The 18,071-nt window shown below is 50.2% G+C and overlaps 1 protein-coding gene across 1 annotated transcript in view; it reads left to right on the top strand.

Moving 5' to 3' along the window:
• Positions 1-15,206: 15,206 nt before the first annotated feature.
• LOC138452894 (nephrocan-like) overlaps positions 15,207-18,071 on the top strand; it is a 38,808-nt gene continuing 35,943 nt past the window's right edge. The window contains exon 1 of the mRNA XM_069605238.1: positions 15,207-15,257. Coding sequence (XP_069461339.1) covers positions 15,207-15,257 — 51 coding nt within the window. The remainder of the gene's footprint in view (positions 15,258-18,071) is intronic.

Here is an 18,071-nt window from a genome sequence, read left to right as displayed (position 1 = left end):
GGATCTGAAGGACTCCTTATCTCGCTGGTCTAGGCCTATCCCCAAGGCTGAAGATTTCGCGAAATTGATGGCAAATCCAGAGACCTTTCCGAATCTATGGATTTCCGCTAGGGAGGCCCTCAGGGACCAGGAAGTGTCTGTTATGGTCAGCATCACGTCATCGGCGTAGAGAGCGATCTTATGCTGGGTAGGGCCCACTTGAAGGCCTTTGATTCTGGCACAGCGGCGAATCCGCTGGGCCAAGGGTTCCATAACCATGGCAAAGAGGAGGGGGGAGAGGGGACACCCCTGTCTGGTGCTGCATGTTAGGGGGATCGGGCCAGTCATCAGGCCGTTCACTCGGAGGAGAGTCGTCGGGGATTGATAATTCGCTAAGACGAGCTTTGAGAAGGATGGCCCGACGCGGAACGCTTCCAAGGTAAGACGAAGGAACGACCAATCTACCTTGTCGAAGGCCTTGGTCGCGTCCAGAGCCAGCAGGGCGAGTTTCCGAGAGTCTCGCTTAGCAATCTCGACCAGGTTGAGGACCCTGCGTGTGTTGTCCGTGGTGGCTCTGTGTAGGATGAATCCTGTTTGGTCCGGGAGTATCTTCGCTAGACGGTTCGCCAGGACCTTTAAATAAATGTTCGCGTCTAGATTTAACAAGGAGATGGGTCGATATGCCGCGATGTCTCTGGGATCCTTTCCTGGTTTCAGCGTTAGGACTGTGATCGACTCTTTCATCGACTGGGTTATCGATCCTGAGGTGGCGAAGGAGTTGAAGAGAGTCGTCATGGGAGCCAGCAGCTGGGGTCGGAGGAGTTTGAAGAATCGTGGTGAGAACCCATCTGGTCCCGGGGCTCTTGGTTTTAAGCTTTTGATGGCCTCGTCGATCTCTTCGCTGGTGATCGGGGCCTCCAGCTCTTCTCTTCTTGGAGTTGCGATCTGGGGTAAGGCGGCCCCCTGCAGGTAGGAATGCTGTTCTTCGCTAGATCTTGTGGTGGCCGACATTGTTATCGGTCAGGTAAGCCTCTGCAATTCTTAATTTATCCCAATCAGCGAATTGGACTGCTCCTTGGGGTTCCTGGAGGCCTATAATAGTGTTCCTCCTCTTGACTCTTGCCAATTTTTCCACTAGGAATTTGTTCGCCTTGCTACCTCTGGCATAGTAGCTCTGCTTTGTTTTGGCTAGAAGCTGGGCTGTGTCCTCTGTGTAGTGGGCCTCCAATTTCTTTCGAGCCGTCTGTAATGCTCGGTATGTTCTTGGGGACCAGTTTCTGGCCTTACACGCCGTCTCCCCTTCCAGAATTTTGTCCTCTAGAATGCGGCGGGTCTGTTGTTTTTGTTTGTGATAGGCCGCTCCTCGGGATATTAGGACCCCTCTCACCAAGGCCTTCATTGCGTCCCACGTGGTCGCCGGGGAGGTATCTTCATTTTTGTTCTCTTCAAAGTACTGCTTTATTGTTTTGACCAGCACGTCTCTTGTGGCCATGTCTTCTAAAATCGGGTCATAGAGAGACCAGCTGCGCCGTAGGGACGGGTCAGGGTTGTGGGCTCTGAGCGTTAGCGTTATGGGCGCGTGGTCCGAGAGGATTCTGAGTCCAATGAGGACCTCATCTGTGAATGCCAGGATCTGCGGGGATGCCAACAGGAGGTCAATGCGAGAGTATGTTCTATGCACATAAGAATAGCACGAATAATCTCGCTCCTCTGGATGAAGGACTCTCCAGGCGTCTACCACATCCAGGGTTCGGAAGAGTTTGAGTACCGCTGTCGCCAGGCCAAAGTCTCTGCGGGCTGGGCGGTGCAATCTGTTTGCTAAGGGGTCAGGGACTCCGTTGAAATCTCCTCCGATGATGGTTTGGCCTTCAGCAAATGGAAGGAGGGCGCTTTCTAGGGCAGAGTAGAATACCTCCTGTTCTTCATTAGGAGCATATACCGAAACCAATGTGTACAGTTGGCCGAGCATTCGGCATTTCACCGCCACAAAGCGGCCCTCCGGGCATAGCATGGAGTCCAGGATTTGCGGCTTAAGGCCTTTGGTGATCAAGATTGCAGTCCCGCCCCTCTTCGTTCCGTTGGATGCCAGAAATTGCAGTGGGAATTGCCGGTCCCGGAGCCTCGTGAAGTCGGCTGGAATCAGATGAGTCGCCTGGAGGAAGACAATGGAGGCCTCGTCATTCTGGATGCGTCTCAGGATCGCTTTCCGCTTCTGCGGGGCATTGAGGCCCCTGACATTCAGTGTCAGAACTTTAGTTTCTGGTGTGGAGGGGGCGTTCCCTGAGCGTCCTCTGGAATGGGGCTCTGCTTGTCGCGGGAGGGATGGGGGTATTCAGTCGTCATCTCGTGGCTCAAGTTCAGTGTGGTTTTCCTGTGGCTGGGTTTTCTGTACGCTCCAACGGGAGGGTAAACCTTTAAGTGGGTGGGGGGCCCGCATTTCCCTTGCAGGCCTTCCCCTGGCCAACTGGGCCACAACTGTCCTGACAGCCAACGGGGCTGGGATTCCTGTAACTGTACTCCCAGCCAACCGGGCTAGGATCAAACCCCGTAATTGGGTTCGTCTCCAAGAGTGGATCGGTGACATACTCCTTGGAGTGGGGCATGGGCCGCTCGGGGCCCGCGGCATCTGACGTTTTCTTAGGCTTATCGAATCGGAAATTTCATGATTGCTGTGGGTGGAAGGGTTACTTTACTTTCCGGCGTCTCTGGGTTTTGGACCAGGGTTGCTGTAGTTGTTTCTGGGGTGATTGCTCCGTCTCCCACGAGGGATGTAGGGGACTGTGGGCTGTTGAGGACTCCGGAGAGTTAGAGTGCAAAATGGACTCCGCGTTCTCCAGCCGACTGATCTTGCGCTGAACGCCTTGGAACGTGAATTGGAGAGTGGACGGAAACAGCCATCGATAGCGTGTTTGCTGGGACTGCAGGAACGCAGGTAAGGGCTTCAAGGCTCTTCTTTTCTGTAGGGCCATCAGCGAGAGGTCTTGGAAGATCTGAAGTTGAGTGCTCATAAACGAGAGCTCATCTTTAGTACAGCTTATTGCCGAGATGGCCTCTTTGGTAGCGTAGAAGTGGACCCTGGTGATTACGTCCGGAGGACCGTCAGAGTCCACCCCTCGTCTTGGGCGCAGTCTATGAGTGCGGTCTAAAATGAGCTGGGTTTTGTCCATGTGTGGGAGGAGGGCTTGGAAGAAATTGCCTATGTATTCTGGTAATTCTTTATCTGGGACCGATGACGGGACCCCTTGGATACGCAGGTTATTTCTACAAGACCTATTTTCAAGGTCCTCTTGTGTAAATTCGAGTACCTCGTTCCTGTTCTGTAGCACCTTGTCATGATCTCTGCTTCCAAAAGGTCAGGGTTTTCCCAACTCCCTTGGAAGCAGATCCATAACCCAGGTTCCGAGTGCCAACCAGTCCCAATTGGGACCTTTTGGATCCAGTCCTGGCGCCAGTGGCACCAGGCTCATAAATATGCCCAGTCCCAGCGCTGGAAGCGCCGGGCTCATAATGCTTGGGTGGACTTACCTGCAGCAGACCATGCTGCTTACTTGCCTGCCAGTTGAGCCTCTGATCCTCTTCTGTTTGGAACTACTTTTCCTGTTGGGTGGGGCAGGAGCCACTCCCTAGATTCAGAACACTGGAACTCTTCTGGAAAGCAGGAACTCTTTTCTTACCTAGGCGTGGCTGTGGAAGGAGACACCTAAGCACTACAGGAGGCTATTTAAACCACACCCGATGGATGAATCTTGCTTTGCGTTATTCTGCATCCTCTGCAGCAGAACGCTCATCGTGTCTTCTGCATCTGATCCTGGGCCTAAGGAAAAAGGCTTACCATCCTGAATCCAGTCTTCAGCAACACCTATAAAGACAAGAAAGAACAGGTTAGCATTACGGTCTTCAGTGACAGCTCTTCACTTACCTGGTCCATCGGCTGTCACCAACGCCTCGCGCTGCATTCCGGCATCTGAAAGACAAAGGCTTACCTACTCTTCGTGCGCTCCGGAGGTCTTCACACTGCATTCCGGCATCTGAAAGACAAAAGTTTACCAACTCTTCGCACGCTCCGGAGGCCTTCGGCGCTGCATCCCGCATCTGAAAGACAAAACAAGGTGCGTTTAAAGACATTGGGGAACTTTAATACTCACGTGCCATTACTCCTTTCCACATCTAACCCAGTGGGTATTCCGGCACCCTGCAGCCGCTCCGAACTTGTACCTGCAAAATAAAAAGACAGTTAGAGCGCATCGTGAAGCAGGCAACAAGCGCTTACTTACGTGCTTCCAGGCGCTTCTATTCATCACACGGGCTCCATCTTCAACTCACTTCAGCCCGTCATCCGCCATCGCCGGAACCCTGCAAAACAAGAAACATCATTACTAAAGACTTTAAAGACATTAGAATTACTCGAAACTTACCTTTCGTGCAGTAAACGACGGACAGCAGTCCTCTGAAGTCAAGAGGCCTGCTCCCCTTATCCAGTGAAGAAACTGGTTACAGCACACTGCCCCGAGGCAGATGGAGAGCACGGCGTTCACTTACCTAAGACATCTTACCCTTCGAGTCAGACATACAGTGCACAGAGGTCCAGCCCAAAGAGCCAGCCGTGTGTTACACATCACCTTTGAAGATACGGTATACTCCCAGTCAAGACCGGCGCCTCTACGGGAATCAGGTGAGCGTTACACACCTGGAGGTCGCGTCTCAGTTCTATTAATGCGGCATCGTGGATCTGAGTTAGGTCCTCTACCTCTCCAAGTCTCTGCTACGCTTCAGTCATGCAAGACCGGAACTCAGCTTTGATGTCCTGCATGAAGGCCTGGATGTCATCTCTAGTGGCTAGCTTTCCCTGTTCTTCGGCCTTGGGACCCCAGTCGGCAGTAGACTGGGGTCCCAAGGGCGAACCCGAAGCGCCGATCACTGGCAAGAGAGACCCCACAGTTGTAGGGGTGGAGGCCCAGGACACTCGAGGGGTAGCGGGGACTAATGGGCAGGGGCGCCCCAGGAAGCCTCAGTGATCTCAGGAGCCTCCGATGTTAGGATCCCAGTGGCGCTGGAGTCGCCAGTTCAGCGCCTCGGGACGGCGGGGTCAGGCCGGGAGCCCGGAGCTTCTTGCTGGATCTAGGGGGGGCTGTCGCTGGTGCAGGGCCTCAGGCTGTGCGCCAGTCAAGGGTCGGTGGGCGGGGCGCCCTGGGAAGACGTGAAGGAAGACCCAGCCAATGCACAGCCCGGAGGTGAAGTGATCGCGACCGCTTCAAGCGGCCACGGGAAGCCAGCACCCCCCAGCCCTCACCTTCTTCAGGGCCGGGGGACCCCAGCCACCGTTCTCAAACTTCTCAGGGGCGGGGAGATCCGCCACAGGCTCCTCGTCCGGCTTCAGCATAGCACCGCTTCTGGGCTCGGGAGCTCCCGCTCGACCAGAGCCACGGGGGCAGGGCCCTTTCTTCCCTCGTCGGGGACACCGCGGAAGATTGGCGTGGGGGAGGGGGGCACCAAGGTAGGACGAAGGCCGCACCCCGCCCGCTGCACTCGCTCTTCCAGCAGTCGGTGGGCCAGACCCCCGTGCAGTATCTTCGTAGCCACCGCCTCTGGCTGCCTCAGGGCTCCACCTCAGCATCCGGGGCAGGACAGGGATAGCTTCCCGCTCGCTCCTTGTTACAGCGCGGGGCTCGTCACATCCGCCATCTTGGATGTGCCGGTCGCGTCTCGGCGCGAATGTGGGGCATCACCGATTCAAGGGCTAGTAGGGGGAAACGGGGTCCCACCGGCTCACATCAGATGCTCTAGTATCTCAGGAAGTCATTGATCCGCGCAACAGCGCAATCCGATCCAAATTCATCGAATGGTAGCTGGTGGCCGCGGGCTCCGGACGGAGGCCATCAAGGAAGCAGCCGCATCGCTGGCGCTCCTGGCCACCCCCCTTCTGGAGACATCTTTGTCGCATTTTGGGAATCCAATGCACCCTCTCATCAGGTTATCATCCCCAAACCAACGGGCCCACAGAACGTGCTAATCAGACCCTGGAACAGTATCTTCGATGTTTCACCTCCAAGGTTCAGGATGAATGGTCGCTCCTGATACCCGTGGCTGAATTGGCCTACAATTCCAATCATTCAAAACTTAAGACCAGTCCGTTTTATTGTAGCCATGGTTTCCATCCATCGGTTCTACCCTCTGTTCTCCCTCATCCCACGCCGGTACCTACTGTCGACTCCTGGATTGAAACCCTCATCAACGTACACCAGGAGGCCAAAGAAAAGTTAGAGAAGGCCAAAACACAGACTAAGAAGTATGCGGATTCCAAAAGAAGACCAGGGCCTTCTTATGCAATTGGTGATCAAGTTTGGTTGTCCTCGAAATTACTACCCCAACATCTACGGCCAAACAAATTGGACCCTCGGCACTATGGTCCATTTCCCATCAAAGAAATTATAAATCCACTCTCATAACGGATCAAACTACCAGACTCCTGGAAGAAAATTCACCCAGTTTTTCACACGTCCTTATTAAAACCCGGAAATAATCCAATCATCCCGGAAATCCTGCAGACCCCTTCCTCTACTGGTCGACAACCAACTGGAATATGAAGTCTCCAGAATATGCGACTCCAGGTATAAACGGGGTCAGCTTCAATATTTGGTTGAATGGAAGGGATATCCTCCTAGTGAAAGAACCTTGGAACCACTTTCTAATCTCAATTTTACCTCATACACCCGGGCAAACCTGGAGGAACGGGTCTTCGGAGGAGGCATGCTGTCATGACCTACAAAACGCACCCCTTTTGGACTTCCTTGTCCTTGTCTCAGCGGGGCTTACACTCCCTGGTATTCCCAACATGGCCGTCCAGCGTGAAACACCTTCCTCGCTCCACGCGTTGGACGTAGCATGTTCTATTAATAGACCACATCCCCCGCGGCTCTGCGTGTGTCAATGCTATTGCGAAGTAGCGACCAGACGTGTGCTCCATAGCTCGCGGTATTGTTTTCCCTGATTCTGTCCCTTCTAAACTCCATTCCTAGTCACCCTCTTACTTTCCCGGACTCCTGGATTGTTGCATCCCAGAACTTTGAACGCACGCTGGAGTCGGAAGAGACTCGTGCAGCCTTATTCAAGACACGACTCGTCCGCAAGAAGGCATCGGCCAAGAAATCCAGCAAAGACCGGGCTCAGGTGAGAAGGGGGGAACTCCTTGACACTGGGGGCTTAGTCTTGGGTTTACAACATACCCTTTATTTTGGAGTCAGATGCATCTGACAAGGCAGTTGGCGCTGCCCTAAGAAAACTACAAAAAGACAGAGAAGAATATCCCATTTACTATCATGTAAGGCCTAATGTGGCATTCACCTGCTCATCTCTTTTCTGCATTTAGACCAAACCCACTAAAAAAAATACTATATCTAAACACAACTATTCAGTCCTGGAAAAGGAGCTTTTTGTCATAAAACTGTCTTGTATCGAATGGCGTAATTTGTTATTGGGAGTACCTGAAATCATTGAGATCAGAACGGACCACTGTAATTTACAAATGCACAAATCATTTGACTGCCGTAACAACAGACAAGCACATTGGGCTAATTTGTTTTCCTAATACCGGTTCAACCTTACTAATCTTCCCGGATCAAAGAATCTTGTAGCCTACACTTTATCTCGACAGGGTCAAAATTATGCTTCTCAATTTCTGGGTGAGAACATGTTACCAAATTCTACGTTTGTCTATGCCATTGATTCCACAATACAACACATCCATTGAGTTATTCTAGCCAACCCACCAGCGCATTACTTTTGCGACAAATTTTCAGTGAAATATAAGGATGGCCTTCTGTTTAGAGGAAACCAGCTCTATATACCTTTGGTATCGGTTAGGTTGAATCTTTTCACACTGTTTCAGGACTCTATGATAGGAGAACACCGGGGCATTAAACTACTCATGAGGCCCTAACACGTCAGTTTTGGTGGCCGTGTATCTACAAAGATACGTTGAACTATATGAAATCCTGCAATCTTTGTGCCCAAATGAAAATTCCCAGACAATAAAATGTTGGTAAACTGTTGCAATCCACCGTACCTTCTAGACCAGTTCAAATCATGTCCACTGACTTTGTAATAGATCTACCCCCATCTAAGGGGAGGAGAGCCATTACGGTCACCAATGATCTCTTTACGAAAATGGCCCATTTCACTCCTTTGGACAAACTTCCTTCCGCTCCACAAATGAGTGGGATATTTCTACAAGAAATGTTCTGCTTGCATGGCTTACCTGAGGAAATCATATCTAACAGAGTTTTGCAATTTACGCCCAAATTGTGGACCAAACTATGTGGGAAACTAGGTATCCCACACAGTTTATCCTCTGGCTACCATCCCCAGAGTAATGGGCAGCCTGAAAGGGTCAACTGAACCCTAGAACAATATCTCTGTTGCTTTGTTACCGCTACACAGGAAGACTGGTCTACCCTTATACCCATGGCAGAATTCTTTTACAATAATTCTTTACATTCTTCAATCGGAATGAGTCCTTTTTACTGTGCTACTGGGTTTCTTCCTACCTGGATTCCAGCCAGTCTACCTTTTGGTTCATCTGTTCTAGCATTAGACAACTTGCTCCTTCAACATCCGAAGATTTACCAACAAACCAAACAAAACCTACTCAAAAGCCAGAGAGGACACTAAGAAACATGCTGATACAAAACGTCAAGATTCTGTGCCTTATAAGATTGGTGACAAAGTATGGTTATCTGCTCGGCACCTGCCATCCCATCGTACTCCTGGCAATTTTCTCCTAGATTCTTTGCACCTTTTTAGTGGAAAATGTTGTCCATCCTGTGGCCTTCCGCTTACTTTTACCATCCTCCCGGAAACGCATTCACCGTGCATTTCACAGTTCTTTGTTAAAACCATGGGTGTCCGATTCCTCAATGCATCCAATGAAAAAGGTTCCTCCACCAATAATTCATAACCAACAGATGTAATACAAAGTACAACAACTCTGCGACTCAAGATACTATTGTGGACGACTACAATATCTGGTTGATTGGAAGGGGTACTCTTGAAAGAACATGGGAAGACGCCTCTCATGAATGTGCTTACTTCAGTGAAAAGGTTTCATCAGAGTCATCCCTGGAAACCCTGCCCTTCCAGACTTGGGAGGGGGCATGATGTCAGCTTGCTCTCCCGACACTCTGGTTACGATGGTGATGCTGTACGCCCTTCCCATCATGGCGTCCGCACCGGGTTGTTTCAACCAATTGCAATATGGTTGCCGGTCTGCACTTTGCATTCAGGAAAGCCGCGTCATTCCAGAAGTCCCGCCTGTCAAAGGAAACGCTATGTAAATTATGCGGCTCCGGTAAGCTACGTGACGCAACTGCTTTCTGTTGCACTGACGCTCTGTGACTTTCCCTTCTTTTTGTCTCCTTTTGGTCTCCATTATTGCCTCACTCCAGACTTGCTTCTAGTTGTTCATTTTTGGCTCTTCTGTCCACGCTCTCTCTCCTGGCTCCTCTTTTCTCTTCGCCCTGTTATGAGCTACATGCTGTGCTGCCATATCAGTATAGCTACCTGGAATCCTCAGAGCTGCACACAACTTCAGTAGAGGTTTTTTTCCCTAATTGGGAATTTCCTCTGCCTTTTGGATTTGGCCGTAGGACCAGCTTCTCTCTGTGCTATTAGGGGTCAAGGTGGCTGTCCAAAAGGGCAGACCATTACTATTCCCGGAAAAGACCAAGCCAGCACTACAAGCAAGGCACGCAACTGTCAGTGTTTGATACCAAGCTTGTGGGCCTCTACATTTGCTAGAGGTAGACAGATAATTACGTTTGCAAGGTGTAAAAATAATTTTTTACTAATTATGAGTACTTCATAAAAATGTTTGTCAGCTGTAAGTTTGCAAACATTTACTCAACTGTTAAACCTTACTGCGAATGTTTGATTTAGTCTTGGTTTCCACACAAGCAAACCATGTAGTTCTCAAAGATCATTTGGACCTCAGGTTACAATATATTCTAAACAAAGGGGGTTCTGGGAGTCTCTCTACCAGCACGAACACAGCCCATTGACCTGTTCTTGGGTGGATGGCCCCTCTGAGAGTTTCAACCAAGTCTTTAGCTCACTGTCCCTTTCACAGAGAAGAAATATACCTGCATATCAGTCTTTGTCCTGCCCAGGGGCAGTCCAGCACCGAAATGCTAGGCAACTCTAAGCAATAGGTTTGTAAATGTAAGTACCTTGCACACTTTCTGTACTCAGCAATGATAAAATCCAATGGCCATTCCGTTTACCAAAACATTGATTTGTGTAAACCTTTAAAAACCAAATGTATACTTAATACTGAAAAACATAGTCAACATTCCATTGGCAAAGGACTTGTGAACCTTTTGTCAGCTGTGGCAAAATTCTCAATAAGTCATTTGACAACTTTATTATAAAGCATCATACAAACAAAAACAATTAGGGCTCCAAGTCTGGGGTGGTCCCTCTGTGCCACGCCTCAACCTTGAAGCAAGTTGCTACCTCCCTAGCTCACACTCCCTACTCCAGACATTTTTGATGTAACATGGCTTTCTTATACACAAGATCTCCCTAATGTTTATGCCGGCCCTACTCTGTCAGGCCTTGAAATCACACTAGACCTTCAGGGCGAGTTCCTTAGTTTACATACTCAACCTAAGAGAAATGCACTCGCCCCATGGTGATGGAAGGCAACATATTTACCAGTGCTTTCTGTAAAAAGATGCACGTCATCATAAGCACACTACATATGTGGTGCAATGCTGCCACCCAAAGGACAGCCATGCACAGTGAACATTTATTTGCCATTAACTGCAAAGTCCAATAGGGAATGGACCCCAAATAATGCACCCAAGTGGTGGGAAAGAAAGCAAATAGAGCTCATCATGACAATACTTGAGTTTCAGCTGCCTACGTCTTGTGCAATCACAGCTTATATATAGTGATAAATGGGAAAGAGGAACAGGGACCTTGTTAGTAGGAACTCGGGCGACACATTTGAGTGGGCAACAAGCTTAACAATAACTTTAATGCACTTCCATAGGTGCACATTTTTATTTACAGAAAATGTGGTAAGAATTGCTATCAGGGTTGAGTGTGTTTTGCACGGATTAGAATAACTTGCCAGGATGTTCCACTGTCTTTAAAAGTACCTTTGTGCCAAAATGCTTGTTTGGCTGCCCATATAGCCTGATGATACTTTTTACGCGCAGTTCTTAACAATATTTGTTGGCACACTTCTACTGTTGTTCCCTCTCCCCTCCACTTATACACAAAATGCAGCGGCCAAAGTGTTACTTGCGCTTGGTCCAAGAGACCACGCATCCCCAGCCCTCAAGACACTGCACTGGCTTCCAGTAGCCCGTAGGGTAGCTTTCAAAACCTTATGCCTCACCCATCGAGCAGTACATAAAACTGGACCGCAATATCTTCAAGAAAAACTAATAGCTTATCACCCCACTCGCACCCTCAGATCAAGCACAGCCGGCCTCCTAGTAATTCCTAAGACTAACTCTGTCAGGTTAGGCGGAGCATCATTCTCAGCCCTAGCCCCAACCCTGTGGAACTCTCTCCCACCCCACATCAGGCTAACCGAGGAGCTAACAGCTTTCCGCAAACTACTGAAAACCTGGCTCTTTCCGTAAACCAACCGGTTCCGTGCTAGCATCATCATAATAACACCGACCCAGCGAAGCACCTAAAACGATACCAAAAGCAAAAAAAAAAAAAAAAAAACGGATTGTATCAAATGTTCACAAAAGAAATTAAAACGAGTAATGTAGATCTAAACAGTGAAGTCAATAACACGAATTGATCACTGGACAAAAGAAAAATAGAGTGTAGACGAGCTTGGAAAGCCGATGAGTGGGGTGAACGGATAAGTGAGAAGGGCGAATAAATAAAGATGATTCTAGACAAGTATAAATGAATGTGGAGGATGAAAGCGGTTGACAAGTGCGTCTGGAAGACGGTTGGGTCTGGAGACCCGATGAATAATACGAGCAAAATCAATGGGGGTGACAGATGAGTGTGTAAACCAATTGACTGTAGAAAGCGGTCCGAGTATGCAGAGCGGCTATGTGTAGAAAGTGACTGTGGAGGGCGGATGACTGTGGAGGATGAATGACTGTAGAGAGCGGATGGCTGTGGAGAGCGGATGACTGGGCAGGGCGGATGACTGGACAGGGCGGTTGATTGTAGAGGGTGTATGCCTGTGGAGGGTGTATGCCTGTGGAACATGACTGTGGAGCGCGGATGACTGTGGAGGGCGGACGACTGAGCAGGGCGGATGAATGTGGAAGGTGGATGCCTGTGGTAGATGACTGTGGAGGGCGGATGTCTGTGGAGAGCGGATGCCTGTGGAGAGCGGATGACTGCGGAGGGCGGATGACTGCGGAGGGCGGATGACTGCGGAGGGCGGATGACTGCGGAGGGCGGATGACTGCGGAGGGCGGATGACCGTGGAGGGCAGACGACCGTGGAAGGCAGATGACCGTGGAAGGCAGATAACTGTGGAGGGCGGACGACTGTGGAGGGCGAATGCCTGTGGAAGATGGGTGTGGATGGCGGAAGACTGTGGAGGGCGGATGCCTGCGGAAGATGAGTGTGGAGGGCGGATGCCCGTGGAAGATGACCGGGGAGGGCGGATGACCGTGGAGGGCGGATGACTGTGGAAGGCGGATAACTGTGGAGGGCGGATGACTGTGGAGGGCGGATGACTGTGGAAGGCGGATAACTGTGGAGGGCGGATGACTGTGGAGGGGCGGATGCCTTTGGAAGATGAGTGTGGATGGCGGATGACCGTGGAAGACGGATGACCATGGAAGACGGATGACCATGGAAGGCGGATGACTGCGGAGGGCGGATGACTGCGGAGGGCGGATGACTGCCGAGGGCGGATGACTGCCGAGGGCGGATGACTGCAGAGGGCGGATGACTGCGGAGGGCGCATGACTGCGGAGGGCGCATGACTGCGGAAGGCGGATGACTGTGAAGGGCGGTGAGCGTACAGAGCGAACGAATATGAAGAGCCAATAAATGTGGTGGACAGATGAATGTGGAGAACACACGAGTGTAGAATGCGGCTGAATGAATATGGAGAGCACATGAATGTAGAAAACGGTTGAGTGTAATGAGGGGAAGAACATGGACCGCGGAGGAGCTTAGGGAACGGCTGAGTACAGCTATCGGCTGAATCTGACGAGCGACGGAATGTAGCGAGCGGCTGAGTATCACAAGCAGCTGAGTATGTCGGGCGACCGAGTGTAGTAAGCGGCTGAGTATGGCGAGAGAACGGGTATGCGTCGATCGAACGAGAAATAAGAGCGAGAAAACGAGTGTACACAAAACAGTTAAGTACATTGTACGGAAGAGTGAACGGAGCTGATGAATGCAGAACTGACAAGTGGCGGATGAGCATCTGATGCGATTGAGTGCGTAACAGATGAGCCTGGGGAGCGGGTGAACGCACGAAACAAATGAATGAATGGACCAGAGCGCATGATTAGCGTATTCCTCCATGCTAGATGGAGGAGTACGCTATACGGAAGAATTCGCCGACCCGATGAATAGTGCATAAGAGCAGATGAGAAACAAAACACATTGCACGGACCGGACCGGTCTGCGTAATGTGCAGACTTTGATGTGGAACGCAAGGAACCGTTGTAAGAGCATACTTCATTTCACACCCCGCGCTTACTCTCTCCTTACACCACCACTCAAGTAGAACACAGAGATACTATGACACCATTCGGTATATCTGTTCTCATATCAACATCCGCCGCTCACTCCCCATCACTCTAAGTAAACACTGCTGGTTTCTCACCCCCAGCTAAGCGTTCTCGTCAGGCCTAACGCTGCCGCACTCGGACTGGATAATCCTGCCAGACCGAACACATACTCCTGATTCCTCAACCACCACACCTATCGCTAGGAAGCAGCTACCACAGAAATTCCGCACCAGCTGCACACATACCTGGTGCGCACACGCACCCTTGACCCTCTCTAATCTCTCCACTGACCCGAACCTCGGTTCCCAAGGGCGTTCAACCTACCAGCGCCTTCAGACCATACCAATGGTATATAAGGCGCTATATAAATGCAAAATAACAACAATAACAATAACATTTCTGTGTGGCCGACTGTAGGTCATTGGTGAACTATGTATCTGAATGAGTTTTGTACATCTTCTTTTCTTCAAAGGAGCTGCTCTGCCAGCTGAATTGATAGCCTCATTGGCTAGGAAGTCCAGCTCCTGCCTGTGTATGCCATACATATGCCATTTCTGGTTAATGGTGATGCAGCAGTCTTCAACGTAATCAGCAGTGGGGTTTTCTGTAGGTTTATTTTTTATAAAGAGGCTTTGGGAGGTGTGTCTGTCAAGAAGTACCACACCTGAGGCTTAATACGCAATTTATGTATGATGGGGTTGTTATCAAAGAGGACATTGAGGGAGTGTCCACTATGACAGATGCAGGATCAACAGATGAGTCTAAACCAATTTTGAATTCTCTAGTCTCTGTATTTTTGTGTCAAAAAGGAACCGAGAATGCCTGGTTCCTTTCACAAGTAGAAAGTCATCCTGACCTGTCGCTGGCATTGGCTATTACGCAGCCATGTTGAACGTTAAACCAAGTTTGACAGCTCTATCAGTGTCTGGCCCTGAGCCTTGTGAAAATTCCCTTGACTCAACGGTTCTACCTCTCTCGTCTGTGTTTAGGTAGACGTACTCTACCTCGGCTGTCACTTCCTGGTTTCTGCAACAAAAAAAAAAAAAACTTGAGGCCTCATTATGAGTTGAGCGTTGCAGTAAAATAGTGGTGGGAATTCCCATTTTGTGAGCTGTAACAGAATTGCAGCTGTTTTTATTCACCACTCATTTCTTAGTTTGGAGGAAAAGTGGAGGATTTACCATCAGCAAAAAGCTGTAGGTAAATCCTCCACTTTTCATCCACAAATCAGCAGCGGAATAATTATGCAAAAATCCCCATTGAGACCTATGGACTACAAAATAGGGATTTACACTTCCCTACTACCACTTGTAACCCCACGGTAAAACTGGGGGACCAAGTGGTGGAAACAGTAATCGAGTTAGCCGGTATTTTGGTGGATCACGACCGAAATACTGCCAAACTTGTAATGAGGCCCTCTCAAGCCTGTATTGGTCCTTTTTCCATTATGAATATCGGAGGCCTACCCTAGGGTACTGCTAGTGTGCCGGAAGAATGTGTGACATCCCTAGATCACAAAATGTGGACCCTGAGGAAGACTGGGCTGTGAGACAGTATTGTGGGTAGATGCATGAAACCCTCTAGCTTCTCTTCTTCTATATTTCTCTTTATAAGACTATGTGGTTCTCTGACTCTCTAAAATCCTCTGGCCTTTGAACAGGCTTGCTGTCTCACAGCCCCTTGTGGCTATCCCAGCCTCGAATGTTAGAGTCTGTTTGATTCTCAGGACTCCCCAAAGTCCTCTGACTTTCTACTCATTTTGTTGTAACTTGGTTTAAATAGGGCATCTGCCCACCCAGGTTTATCAGACTCCTGTAACCTTGTTGACTGTTCGCCTCTCTCAGCTGCATTACTTCTTTGGGAGCGTTTGCTTCCCTTATGTTAAAGTTTCTCTGTTTTTCAGGGCTCTGCGAAGCCCCATGAGTTCATGGGCTCACTTTCTCTCTCCTTGGGTTTATCAGGCTCCTGTAACCTCATCGGCCTCCCCAGCCTTGATTATGAATGTTTGTACCTCTCAATTGTGTTCTCTCCTCGGGTGCGCTTGCTTCCCTGCTGTTGCTCATATCAGCAACAAATGCAATTTTTGTGTGGAGCTCAGGGATCCGAACTCCCTTCTACAGTCTGGTCTTAGCATCAGTTACCAGGCCCCAGGCCCACCACGGCTTCCTTGTGGTCGTGCCACCAGAGGAGATGGTTGTTTCTCTGTCTCTTACCTGACCTTGGCTTCCCGGTCGGTCATGACGCCTGCCTTCCAGCGTTTTGTGGGTGACTCATTTGCTCCTCATGCTTCCGCTGGCTCCTCAATCTAGCGTGGCTCCACCTCCCCGGGACATCTTTCTGTCAGAAGCTCGCCTCTGTGTAGGATTCTTTCTCTTCGATTCAAAGTTCCTCTTGGTTTCTATGTACGTCTGTTCTGACTTGAGTGTCGTGTAGACCGATGAGACCTCCGTCCCCAAGTGACGCACAGGGGAACAAAATAGAAACCCGCTGTGCGACCCTTGAGGCCACAGGTGAGAGAAGTCTTCCCAGATCCACGGAGCCTCTGGAACACCGATGCTGCTGTCAAGAAGGAATGAGGTTAAGCACCAGGCAATCACAATACAGGCAGGTAAACAAAAGAATCTAAAGTGTCTTACCTATCTGGTGTAAGGGAGACCCAGGTAACCTAGTAGGGAGGTTCGAGGCTCAAAAAGATACAGCGGTCCCTGGAGTGGTAGAACCGCAGGTAAGCGTGGATACAGGTAGGCCACCTGTAAGATAGGGCTTGACTTGGGCGTAGAAGTACAGCAAGATACTCAGGGATGATCCAAAGACAAGTCGATGTGCAGTCCAGAAATCCGGCAACAGGTAAACAGTTCCAGGCAAAGGTACAAAGGGGTGTCCAAGAGAGTCCAAGATAGAGTTCCGTGGTCGAGGTAGCAAGGAGCAAGTAATAACGCCAAACAGGGTCTGAAGCCAGCTGAGAAGCAATGATCGTCCTGCCTCTCAGTTCTTTATACTGCGTGTCCCTGGGTCATGTGACGTCTCTGGGCCATGTGACGTCCACCAGGATCACGTGAGGAACGCCACACTGTATCACGTGACCGACGTGATGACGTAACGCCGTCCCTTCTGTGATACATCCTCCAAGGCAGTTGCCAATGCAGGAAAGGTTGTAAACGAGCCCGTACACCAAAGAAGGTACGGTGTTTTCGGTTCTGTGGGTTCACCGAATCCCTTGAGCCTCGAAGCTGGGGTGGAGATGTTTGGGGAATGTGAGCAGTGTTCTGATGTGGGGGGCCTGATGTGCTGAGGATCGCCTAACATAGCCCCTCCCCAACGGCCCACGACCCCGTGGGCAGGATGGATGGTCTAAATGGAAACGGGCTACCAAGCGAGGGGCGTTCAGGTCAGAGGCGGAAACCCATGAACGTTCCTCCGGGCCGTAACCCTTCCAATCCACCAGATACTGGATCCCTCCCCTAAACCATCTGGAGCCCAAAATGGCCGACACCTCGAAAACATCAGGAGAGGACAAGGACACCGGCGCAACAGGGGTACGAAGACGGACAGAGTCGGGACAAGGTTTGAGGAGGGAGACATGAAACACAGGATGGATGCGCCAGGAGATGGGAAGCACTAGACGGAAAGCCACCGGATTAACCACCTTTGATATCACATAAGGACCGACAAAGCGAGGTAGCAACTTCCGACAACCCACTAGGCGAAGATGACGGGAAGACAACCAGACCCTGGAACCCACCACCAGAGGGGGAGCAGCCCGACGTTTGCCATCCACACGGGCCTTCATAGCAGCTTTTGCTTCAGTGAGATGAACCACTGTACTAGCGTGTAAGGCAGAAAGATCCCTAAGACATGTCGTGGCCGCAGGGTTCGCAGAATCAGAAGCATCAGGGACCGGCAAGACCTTGGGATGTTGGCCATAGAGGGCGTAAAAAGGAGAATAACCAGTGGCTGAATGAGCCGCATTATTATATGCGAACTCCGCAAGCCGTAAAGCGGCCAACCAAGAGGTCTGATGTTGTAATATAAGGCAACGAAGGTATTGTTCCATAGATTGATTCGTCCTTTCGGTCTGTCCATCGGTCTCAGGATGATAGGCCGAAGAATACCTGGTATCAATGCCCAATAGCTTCGTCAGGGATCTCCAAAACCAAGAGGTGAACTGTGACCCTCGATCAGATATAATGACCGAAGGAAGGCCGAATAGCATGAACACATGTTCAAAAAACAAATCCGCTAATACAGGAGCCGAAGGGATACCTTTGCAGGGAACAAAACGGGCCATTTTAGTGAATGTGTCCACCACCACCCAGATGGAGTCGAAGCCCTTCGACTTGGGGAGATCAGTAACGAAAT

Source organism: Ambystoma mexicanum, chromosome 4p (genome assembly GCF_040938575.1).
Source record: "Ambystoma mexicanum isolate Mex_15411 chromosome 4p, UKY_AmexF1_1, whole genome shotgun sequence".
NCBI lineage: Eukaryota > Metazoa > Chordata > Amphibia > Caudata > Ambystomatidae > Ambystoma > Ambystoma mexicanum.
Note: the sequence above shows the minus strand (reverse complement) of the source record. Positions and strands in the feature narration are given on the sequence as shown.